This window comes from Myotis lucifugus, unplaced genomic scaffold (genome assembly GCF_000147115.1).
Source record: "Myotis lucifugus unplaced genomic scaffold, Myoluc2.0 scaffold_1678, whole genome shotgun sequence".
Classification (NCBI taxonomy): domain Eukaryota; kingdom Metazoa; phylum Chordata; class Mammalia; order Chiroptera; family Vespertilionidae; genus Myotis; species Myotis lucifugus.
This window is the reverse complement of record NW_005872726.1, coordinates 10,279-21,923: the sequence shown is the minus strand read 5'-3', so window position 1 is coordinate 21,923 and position 11,645 is coordinate 10,279. Positions and strand designations below refer to the sequence as shown.

Sequence of the window (11,645 nt, the reverse complement as noted above, 5' to 3'; positions counted from 1 at the left end):
TCCGATGTCTTAGCGACCCCTATGAAGGTCGTTCGACCCCAAAGGGTCGCGACCCCAAGGGTCGCGCCCCAGTTGAACGTAGATGTGGGAGAGTGGGGAGGCTGCCAGAGTCACAGGGAGTGGGTGTGGTCATCCCTAAGTTCAGGGCCCTGGAGACCGACAAGAACCCGTTTTCATGGAGAGATCAGGAGGGAAAGAAACAGAGACACGGTGCAAACAGCCTCTTGCCTGCGAGGAAGCCCAGCAACGAGGAGAGCGCCTCACCTTGCAGGGGGCAGGGGCAGTGCCCACGGGGCATCTTCTGCCTGAAGGCCCTGCCGAAGAAAGGGCCGCACACCAGGGCTTGCCGCTGGGTCTTGATGTACTGGAGCAGCTCGTACAGGACGTCACCTGGGGGGCGGGAGGGGCTGCTGACCAGGCTGCATGGACGCTGCCTCATCCCCTGCAGCCACCGGCCTCGTGGGGGCATGTCCCGCACAGGCTGCGTGCTGATGGAGATGGTAGGGGAGACGGGGCCACAGATGGGAGGGGTCAGTGCTCGGCAGGACAGACGCCTGCCTGCGGCTCTGAAATCAACCGCCAAATGGAGTCCTTCGCTGCAGGCCAGCCTGGGCTGGGAGCCGCCTGGCAAACATTTATGGAAAGAGGGGCGGGCGGCCTCCGTGCTGGGAGTGAGCATGACCTTCCAACCAACGCCCCTCCACCTCCCGCCCGGGCCTCCGTGGGCTTCCAGGGGGTTAGAGAAAGCCAGAGAGTTTCCAGACCTGAGCCGGGTGCGCGGAGCCGGAAGTCGTCCTTGGTGAGGATGCAGAGCGCGCGGCCGTTCATCTCGAAGCCGCGCTCCCGGGTGCGCTGCAGGGAGTACTCGCCCTCGGCCCAGCGCAGCCAGTGCAGCACGTCCTCGCGGCTCCAGAGCGCGGGCTGGATCCCTGCAACACAGGACGTGGGCTGGGGGCGGGCCCTCGCTTAAATGCCACCTCCTCCGAGAAGCCCACCCTGAACACTTCTCTGAGCAGGTGTCCTGCTCCCACACCCAGTCATTGTCTCTGTCATTGTGTCCTGTTCTTCCCCCTTCCTGGCACCTTACCTTCTTTGGAATTGCACTTTACATTTGATACGATTATATGTTTGTCATCATCTATGTACTTTTTATGTATTCACTTATTTATTTGTGGTACCCCCAACCCGCCACCCCAGCCTGTGTTCCAATTATTCATTCAACAAATGTGTAATGAGGAACTGCTCCGTGCCAGGCCCTGTGTGCACGCGGCCTGTATTCCGGGACAGGGCCTGAATACAGTAGGTGCTCGGGAAACACATACTGGATGATGGCATGAACAACCAACCAGTCCCACAGAGGAGGTGTCAGTATTTCTGTTTTCCAAATAAGGGAACCGAGGCTCCCAGAGGTTAGGTTCCACAGTAGCATGAGGTCCAGCCGGGCAGAACCAGGTCTGTGTGGCTGCTGTTCTCATCCACTCCGTGGAGACAGCTCAGACCTGGGTTTGCTCAGGGAACAGCCGGGGCGCAGAGGCGTCTCCCCCACCTTCAGCTCGGTGTCTCCTCCCTGGCAGCCCCCAGCAAGCGCTGCCCTCGTATCGCCCGCGCTCTGCCCTGCCTTGGCCAGGCTGCCCGAGGCGACACTGCCCCCCTGACCGGGCTGCTCAGCAGGCCCACAGCACAGCACGGCTCTCCCAGGCCCCTTCCTCCACTAAAAATTGTTATTACGTTTTATGGCTGCATCGGCATCAGGTGAGTATGCTGTTGTATATTAAAACATTTTCTTCTACCTAAAAGCTTTTTTCTTCTGATTTCAAAAGGAATTGGCATATTTTCATGGGCCCCCGAAAGCGCTGGGCCCGGCACTGTGCCCGTGATGAGTCCGCCTGGTGTTTTGCCCTTCGTCCCTCTAGCACCCCCGGCCATGAGGGTGGGAGGAGCTCAGGGCTCACCGGGTCCAGTGTGACGGTAAGAGAGTGGAGGCAGCGGAGAAAAAAACTGTCCAAAGCCACCCCCCAGCCCCCCGCCCCCCAACCCCCCGCCCCGGCAGTGACAAAGACGGAGCCAGCCTCTGACTGCCTGCTCCCAAAACAACAGAAGAGATAAAAGTTTTCATGTTAAAAAGAAAAAAAAGGCCCTGACTGGTTTGGCTCAGTGGATAGAGTGTCGGCCTGCAGACTGAAGGGTCCCAGGTTCGATTCTGGTCAAGGGCATGTACCTTGGTTGCGGGCACATCCCCAGCAGGGGGTGTGCAGGAGGCAGCTGATCGATGTTTCTCTCTCATCGATGTTTCTAACTCTCTATCTCTCTCCCTTCCTCTCTGTAAAAAATCAATAAAATATATTTAAAAAAGAAAAAGAAGAATGTGCATCATCTACTCGTTCATTCATTCAGCCAACATCAAACAAGCACTGCTGGGGGCAGGGCACAGCGCGAGGCTGGCAGGAGGGGGACTCCACAAGCAGTGACTGTCTAATAACAATCCCAGTCGGCGGCAACGCGGCCCAGTGGGGACGAACGGACGGACGGACGGACGGACGGACGGAAGGACAGAGAGGCTTTCCTTTCCTTATTTTGGGAACTAAGAGTGAGTAACAAGGAAGAATAAATGTCTGAAGTGAACCAAAAGTTATTTAAGGGAGAAAAAAAAGAATAGAGGTGACAAGTGACCTTTGGCACACATACCACAAAGTCATGTAATCAAGATGTGATGGAACTGAACTAGACTGACAAGAATCATCGGAAAGGAAGAGGGAGCCGGGGGGCGTGTGCGTGTGCAAAGTAAGATAGGACAGAGGCGGGTTTTCATTGGGTGGGAAGGGATAGTCCATTTAAGAAATGCTGAAGCCGCAACTGCCTCTCCGTGTGGAAAATATACTTGGACCCTCCCCCCACTGTTCACAAAAATCAATTCCCGACGATAAGGCCTAATGGAAACCTCAAGAGAAGCAGAAACACGAAACCATATGCACCAAACAAGGGCAGGGAGCCCTCAACTACGACAGGAAACCCAGAGGCTGTCATCAAAGTGAAAGACGCATTTGACTACACCATTATTGTCTGTGTGGCAAAGAGAAACCACGCTAACAGAGGGCAGATTTCGGGAAATACTTGCAAAACACAGATAAAAGGCTAATGCCCATCCTAGGTCAAGAGCGTCTCTAAATTTTTTTTTAAGCCAAAACATCTTAGCTCGGTTCACAGGGGAGCAAGACTGCTTAGCACTATCGACACTCGGGGCCTGAGAATTCCCGCTGCGGGCCTGTCCAGAGCTTGCAGAAGGTTAGCAGCTCCCTGGCCTCCACCCACTAGATGTCAGGGCCGGGCGCCACCGAAGAAGGACGAGAGGCCGTTTTAAGGACACCTACCCCTGGCAGGAGTACACGGAGCAAGAGCCTCGCTGGTGGGAACGGGCATGGAGAGCCTCTTGGGGCTCAGCCTGGGGGACAGCGTGCGACACAAGAAGCTGGTGGGTGAGACTCGGGCCGAGGTGGCGGCACGCAGGAGGTGTCCGGTGGAGCCACCCAGCCGCTCAGGACCGCCGGGCTCCGGAGCCAACTGGCAATTGCATTGTTTGCAGCGTCGCCTAGTTCATGATGTTTGAGGCTGTCAGTCTGAAAATTCGAAACTATGATGCCTGAGTCAGAGGGGCCCGTTTTCCTGTGTTTGGCCAGAGCATGAGGATGGATTCCACGCCTCCCCCACCTTCCTCACCCCACCCCCCGCTGTTCAGCCTCCATGAAAAAACTACAACCACAGTGAGAGGGGACACCTGAACTTGCAGACATTCTCAGCCACACACACGGTCCTGCCCCGGTCCACAGAGCCGGGCAGCAGACCGCCCAAGCTGTCTCCCGGGACCCTGCGGTCACACACGGCCCGCAGCAGCTCCTGAGACCTGGAGCCTGTCACCGACCGGAGTGTGATCTGGTTTTGCTTTCATTGTGTCGTGCTCACGCCCACCCTCGCCTTTCATCCCGTTGCCACCAGCACCTCCGGCCCTGTGATCAAGAAGAGGAACCTGCCTGGCGGGCGTGGCTCAGTGGCTGAGCGTGGACCTATGAACCAGGAGGTCACGGTTTGATTCCCGGTCAGGGCACAGGCCCGGGTTGCGGGCTGAATCCCCAGTGTGGGGCGTGCAGGAAGCAGCCGATTTATGATTCTCTCTCATCATTGAAGTTTCATCTCTCTCTCCCTCTCCCTTCCTCTCTGAAATCAATTAAAAAAAAAATTTTTTTTTTTAAGAAGAGGGGCCTTCTTGTTCCCCATGTTTTCAAAGATCACTAAGGCCAAAGGCTTTCGAATAGGACCGGCGCCTGGGAAAGGACCAGGTTCCAAGCAGTGGGTCAGCCACCGACCTTGGGGCCAAATCCTCAAACTCAGGGCTTGGGTTCCAGCTCAGCCCCTTACTAGCCAAGTCAGCGCTCACCTCTCTCAGCCCCAGCCTCCCCCTCTGTGGAGTGGGATAAGGCACTGCCTCTCCCGGCTGCCGGGTGGTGCAGAGGTTAGGAGCCCAGCATTTTCCACTCCTAAGTAAAGACCCAAGAGACACGGTGACCGCATCCACTGAAAGACACGCACGCAAATGTCCACCGAGGCTCCTGCACAATAGACAGGAACATCCCGCATCCCACATCCCACCAGCCAGAGGAGGGACGATCAGACTGGGATATTGTCCTGCAACAAACGCTGCTCGGTAAGGAGCCAGAAAGTACAACCGAGAGCTGCTCACGACACGTGGGTGAAGCTTACAGATGCTACGCTGGGAAGGGAGCCAGACGCAAAACTGAGCAAGAATAGACAGAGCTCCTCCAGGGAGGGAAACCAGGGTGCTCACCCTCTGGGGGGCAGTGCCTGGGAGGAGGCACAGGGAACCTTCGGGGGCCCCAGAAACGGTCTAGAGCTGAATGCACATGGTGGCTACGCGGTGTTTACGTACATAAATACGCATGCACACTGCGATTAGCACACGTGACTGCATGTAAACTACACCTAAAAAAAGTAAAAGTGAAAACAACAAGTACCGATGTGGTGCCAGGCCAGCTGTCAACGATGGGACCTAAATGACTGTGTCTCTGTTTCCTCATCTGGACCGGCCTTCGGCAACCAAAGCAAGAACAAATGGCAGAGCCACGCAGGACTGTCGGGAGGACGCCGAGAGAAGCCACTTACAGGCCAGCATCGGGCATGTGGCGCGGGCCTTCCAGACAGCGCAGCTCTCAGTGTTAGACGAGGTCACACGTGTGAAATGCTTGGCAGGTGCTGGTGCAGTATCTCAGCTGCCGACTTCCCCAGCAGCCCCCTGACCTAGTAGCTGGATGGGCCTAACGGGTCTCCCTCCCAGTCCACCCCCCACCCCTGGGGCCCCACCTGCAGACCAGCCACGGCTTCTCCCTCCCTCGGCTTCTCCCTCCCTTTCTCGCAGTGACCCACTGTTTTCCGTTCCTTCCCTCTGGCCATCTTTGTCTCTCGAGACTCCAGCAGGTATCCCCTTACCCTCCCTGCCCCAAGCCTTGCTCACTGGGAATTCCCAGCGTGGCCAGCTCCCGGTTCCCGGACAGATCTGAACAGAGACCCAGCTGGCTGGGCCCCTGGAGGAGCTGCCTGTCCAGCACATGGTGGGAGGGCTCGGTGTCTCCCTGAAGAGTCAACACTCCCTCCCCACCTGCACACAGGGCTGGACATAGGGGCTCCCCGCGCCCCCCGCAGCTGTATGGCCCTCACTGCCCTTACACAGCTTAGTTTTTCCTCATGGAGTCGCTGCACCCCGACTAGGACCTCAGCTCCGTGAGGCACAGACTTTGTCAGTCTCAGCCATCTCTGTCTCTCCAGCACCAAGAGCAATGCCTGCCACAGAGTAGGTGCTCCATAAACATGGAAATGAGGGAGCTGAGCAAATAAGGGAGGGCCAAAAGGCCTCTGGTCACCCTGACCACCCCCTCCCAGCCCCCCAGCCCCCCCAACCAGCTCTCTCCCCACAGCACCCCTTTCACCTCCTCGGTGAGCCTTGGCCAGCGCTCTGAAACGCACTGTTAGGACTGAGCTGCGTGACAAGGTCCTCGGATGCACGTCCTGCAACGGCGCCGGCAGCACGGGGAGTTTATTCGAGATGCAGGAGCCAGGCCCCGGCTGAGACCCACCGAGCCCAGGGGATTCGCAAGCACATTAAAGAGTGAAAGCCCCGCTCTGGGACGGGGAGCCCGTGTTAGGGCCGCGTCTATCAACACAAGTGCCCAGACCCTCCTGTAAGCAGAGGATGGCCGCTTGAGCAGGGGCGTGAGGACTGCTGGGGCCCGGGGGCCCGTCCCTCGTTCCCGGCCAGGGAGCTGCAGAGATGCCACCCTCTGCCTGCGGCACTGACCAGCGGAGCGGCGCTCTGCCTCTTCCTGGGGCCGAGCCACAACCAGGAGGCTGTGCTGCTGATCACATCAAAACCGCCGGCTCTCCAAGTCCCCGAGCCGTCCCTGGAGGTGGCATCACTTCCTCCCAGACTCGCTCCCGTGACCTCAGCCCGGGCCTGCGAGTGGTCACAGGGCTGGCACCGCCCTCGCTGCCCCTGACCCCGGCCTCGGGCTGACCTGACAGGGGACACCCCTCTCTCCCCAGGTCAGAGGGACACACAGTCGTGAGTGTCCTTTGTGAGCTGAGGTCACTCCGGAGCCTGTGAGCCGCATCCCTCCGCCCAGCCGTGTCCTGTCAGGATGTCTGTGGTCCCCGGAGGGACTGCCCACTGCTCTCCGCACGTCTGGTCGGGCAGGTGACCGCAGTGAGCCGTGCGGGGCCAGGCCCATGTGCTCTGTGCTGACTCACACGGCTCAGCCAGGTTTGTGCTGTTTGTTCGCCTTCCTGCCGAGGCTAATCAGCCCTGCTGATTGCAGTGGAAGCGGAGGGGAGGGGGGAGGGCTGGTGACTGGGAATGAATGGCAGAGAGATGCCCGGCGATAGAAACCCAATTTCCAGAAATGCAGGAATCGGGCTGACATCACCCCCGCGTCTGAAAAGTCAAACCCTCATTAGGTGTCAGCGGTTTGCTTCCTTGGGATGCTGTTGACAGGAAAATGAGTCATTGCGTGTCCGCTGTCTTTGAAGACTGTTAGGTACTTACTAAGGGCCAGACTGTGCTGTCTGATATTTTTATGAGTCACGGAATCTACGGTGAGAAATACAGAAGGTGCCGTGTGTGCCCCGGCCACGGCGCTCGGCTCGCGCCTCTACTCTGCACCTGACTCAGCCTGTGTCAGGGGGCGGCGGGGGGCGAGGGATCCATCCCCCTGGAGCAGCCCTGAGCCCAAGCTACCGGTCAGGGTTGGCGTCTGGACAAAATGAAACAAGGAGGTTCCTCACAGAGCCCCACCCCCCTTCTCCCCAAACAGCGCCACATCCCTCCACCTCCACAGCCGCTCCAGGCACCAGAGCCTCCTCCACGCCCGGGGCTCCTCTCCTGCCGATGCCACAGGCCTCGGTCCCACCTGCCCCTCACCCGCACCCAGGCCTCAGTCCCACCTGCCCCCACCCGCACCCAGGCCTCGGGCCCACCTGCCCCTCACCCACGCCCAGGCCTCGGTCCCACCTGCCCTCACCCGCACCCAGGCCTCAGTCCCACCTGCCCCCACCCGCACCCAGGCCTCGGGCCCACCTGCCCCTCACCCGCGCCCAGGCCTCGGGCCCACCTGCCCCTCACCTGGGAAGACAGGCTCTGTCCCCATCACTCATGCCAGGCAGCAGAGGCAGAGGCCTTGGGGGGCAGCTGGGTGAAGTCCTCCCCCACATCCCGCTCAGCCCTGTCAGTGCCTAGAAAGCATTCCATGGCCAGGATGTCAGAGGGTGTGGAGCCCACAGTGTTCCAGCCCGGGCCCCGCCGAGCAGCCGAGCAGGACGTGGTCAGACGTGCCTCCCCACAGCTGCCCAGGCCCCGCCCCATCAAAGAGCCCGCACGCCCCCGCCAGCCGCCTCTCCGTGATTTCCACAGCTTAGGGCGTGCATTTAAACATCTCTTGGGGGATTATCATCAGGAGCAAGCGTTCGCCTTGACATGGAGAGCGGTGTGAGCCTCAACATGTGCTTAGCTTTTCCCCCTCTCGGCTCTGCGATGGGAAATACAGCGTAAATACACTCCGTGGCTAGGTTATTATGACCACCCCATCAGTACAATGAAGTGAATTCGTTATGCAAATACTACTAATAATAAAACCTTGAGAGTATTTGCTTAGGAAGTTCTCAATATTCAGTATTTCGGGAAGTGTCAGTGGAGTACTGATGGGTGGTCATAGTAATCTGGCCACTCAGAGTAATGCTAGTCCACAGCCTGCTCCGAGGCTCTGAGTCTCCTCAGCAGGAGCAGCGCTCAGAGGATGGAATGAAAGGCCGTGCCCAGTGCATTTCCCGTGTATTTCGGGGTGGATGTGACTGTCCCATATATATTCTTCTTATGCTTCTTGCTCAGTTCCCAATTTCTGATACTAAGCAGATGCTACTTTTGAAACAATAAAAAGTAAACGCGATTATTTAGAGCAGGATCCTATATACGTACAGCTGTTCACTGTTTAGCCCTGTGGCTCCCTCACTGGCAACGTCCCCAACTCTTGGTCTTCAGGCTGCAAGGGAACCAACCGCTCATCGGACCCCAACCCTCACCTTCCCAGTGAGGAGACTGGCGCCCCCAAGCTCGGTCACGTCAGCTGTGTTCCCTGCAGGGAGAATTCACATTTTCCTCCTCTGTCTTCCTCGCCACGGAATAAAGAAGCCCAGCAAAGAAACCGCAAAGGCGGGGACATCAAACCCTTAAATAAGGAAAGTCCATGCCTTGCACGTGTGTCCTTGGCAAACACGACCCTCTCCCCTCCCCTCTACTCACGGAGTCTTCCTGGCAGCTTGCAGATGCCCCGCTTGCCCTGCAGGTCCACGTGGGCGTCACATCCGGCCTGGGCCCGGGCGCCTGGAGGTGGCGTGGCTGCCGCGGGGCTCACGGGAGAGCCGGCCAGTGCTCCCTCCTAGAGAGGAGACACCCAGGCAGTCCGCGGTGAGCGCCTGGTGTAGGCTCAGCATCCCGAAAGGCATTAAGAATTTTCCAAAGGGAAGGAGCACCCATCTCCATGGAGGTGGGACCATGTGTGTCCTCACGTGATGCCCTGAACATCTTGCACACAGCGGACGCTTAAGACATTCATCTTCCCCAGCAGCTTTCCGTGCCTGTGCCCGACCCACCAGAAGGCCGCCCTGGTCCTGACTTGTGAGCTGGGAATCTGAAGGCCTAATAATGCTCAGTGGGAACCTGAGGGGCCAGGATAAAGAGGCCTTAACTCAGAAATAAACAATGACATCCTATTTCCAACAGAGAAAAAGACAGGCTACATTTCTGAACCCCGAAGTCCCAGCAGGGGCATCTGTATCTTTACAGTTTTCCATCAGCCTGGGCCCCAGGGAGGTGTGGCTCTCTCCTCGGGGTGAGGGGGTGGAAAGCGGCAGGGCTCTGTAGAAACAGGAGGCTCCTTGGGGCCCGTGCCCAGTCACAAAAAGTGAAAGTGAAACCGAGTCACTTCTCACGCTAGGCCCTCGGGAGCCGCACAGTCATCTTTGGTGTCTGCGGAGGGCGATCTGCAGTAAGAGACTGTGGACCTGAGCCAGCAGAGCGAACTGCAGGCCTTGGTCGCTGCAGAGGAGGGTTCAGCAGCACCTTCGGGGTAGTTCCCATCCATTTCTGGCTGCCCGCATCCTGCCCCGGCTGGTGCTGCCTCTCAGGTAACCAGCCTCAGAGGCGGTGGGGGCTGGCCCGGCGGGAGGGGGCTCGCGGCCTAGGGCTGGTCCGGGAAGATCCTCGTCTTCTCCACTCTCTTTCAAGCAAGAGGACGGAAGCCCAGGCCTGTGACCGCCGTTGGGGGGAAGGCCCACGGGAGCTGCTGAGGGAGAGGTCTGGCCTCCAAGAGGGGCAGGGAGGAGTGTGCGACTCAGACATGGAAATGGGCTTGGAGAGAGGGGGGCAGAGAAAGCCGGGGAGGTGGGAGGAGGCCCAGCTCCCCGGGCACGGGTCTGAGGCTCCCAGGGAAATATGGCAAACACGGAGAGGGGCTCTAGGGAGAGGGGCCCTGCAGTGGCTGCGTGGGTCAGCTGTGAGGGTCTGGCTTGTGCAGAAACTTCCAGAGACGTCACACCTGGTTGGTGTAGGGTGAGGAGAAGGGAGGAGGGGGCAGCACCCAGAGGAGTGGGGGCTGGAGGTGAGTGAGGCGGTAGAGTGAGGGGCGGGGAGGATGGTGGTGAGGGTGGGGAGGATGGGTGGTGAGGGCGGGGAGGATGGGTGGTGAGGGGCGGTGAGGATGGGTGGTGAGGGTGGGAATGTGTTGGAAAGTGAGACTCCAGCCAGGGAAAGGACTGATAAAATGAGTGTGGGAATTAGGCGGCGGAGAGGGGATGGGGCAGGTGGCTCCGTGGGCGCTGTGTGCTCAGCGGCCAGGCTCTTACCTGCATCACAGGTGGAGGCGTGGGAGCCCGGGCTGTCCTTCCCCAAGGCGGGCCGCCCCGGCTGCGCTGCCAGACGCTCCCTTCCCGACCCCAAACTCGGCTGGAGAACGGAATGCCTCGTGGGAGGAAACCTCCTTTCAGACGCGCGGGGAGTGTGCGCTCGGTCCGGGAGCAGGCGCGGGGCGCTAGGTAATCGCTGTCCTTCCAGGAAACGAAAACGAAAGAGCGGATCCGGCTTCCACTCCCCGGGCGGGGTTGGGGGAGGGCAGGGGCGGCCCCGCGGGAGCAGAGCCGGGCTTTGGGTTCCGCAGGAGGCGTCGGTCCTGCTCGCATCCTCCGTGGTGGGCAGCCTATGGGCAGCCTGGCCCTGGCTCCCAGGGAGATGGAAGTGGGGTTCTGCGGGATCTGGGAAGCTGAGGGACCCCTGGTCCTGGGCTGGGGTCTTGTGCGTCTTCGCGGATGGATAGGAGGGGCCGCTCCAGCTGTCCATCAAGACCAGTGCTTCCCCTTGGGGTTGGGGGACTTTGTCCGCCTGCCATGTGGCCGGCAGAGCCCCAGACCCTGGACCTCAGAGCTCAGCGACCGCCTGGACCCGTCCCCAGGCCTCTGGCTGCCCCGGGCGATGCGCCCCTGCCCATCACTCTGCGCACCTGCCTCAGCTCCCTCGTCTTGAGGGGAAACGGAGAGGTTGTAAGCACTAAAGCAACCAAACGTCTCCCCCTCCGAAGAAAAGGAGGGAAGAAACTTTAACCTTCTGCTGCACACCGAGGGTGGGTCTGGGTAAGGAAGGCTTAGCCCCGCCTGTCATGAGCTCCCAGCGCCCGTAAGAACAAGGCCGGGAATACACGGAGCATGAGCAAAGGGTGTGATGGGCATCCACAGAAAACAGAAGGCCAGTGGCCCCTGAACACAGGAAAAGACGCTCCGAGTCACTCGTTCATAAAAGCTACTCTGAGAGATCATTTCCACCCCATTAATTTAACAAAAATCCAAAAGTTTAACAGCATCATCTGCTGGAGAGGCTGAGGCACAGAGTGGCCTCACCCCATGGAGGCAGTGGCAGGATCTAGCACAGTTACAGGTGCATCTACCCTTCACCCAGCACCCCAGCACCTTGGAATTGCACACTGCCGTGTGTGTGTGGGTGTGTGTGTGTGTGTGTGTGTGTGTTTGGTGTGTGGTGTGTGTGG

The 11,645-nt window shown here is 59.1% G+C and overlaps 1 protein-coding gene across 1 annotated transcript in view; it reads right to left on the bottom strand.

Moving 5' to 3' along the window:
• The window catches only part of LOC102433561 (transcription factor ETV7-like), a 16,484-nt gene extending 5,788 nt beyond the window's left edge, over window positions 1–10,696 (bottom strand). The window contains exons 1-4 of the mRNA XM_014450046.2: window positions 10,456–10,696; window positions 8,855–8,990; window positions 765–929; window positions 265–390 (exon numbers count right to left, since the gene is read on the bottom strand). Of these exons, the coding sequence (XP_014305532.2) occupies window positions 265–390; window positions 765–929; window positions 8,855–8,990; window positions 10,456–10,461 (433 nt within the window). The 5' untranslated portion in view covers window positions 10,462–10,696. The remainder of the gene's footprint in view (window positions 1–264; window positions 391–764; window positions 930–8,854; window positions 8,991–10,455) is intronic.
• Between the last annotated feature and the right edge of the window lie 949 nt (window positions 10,697–11,645).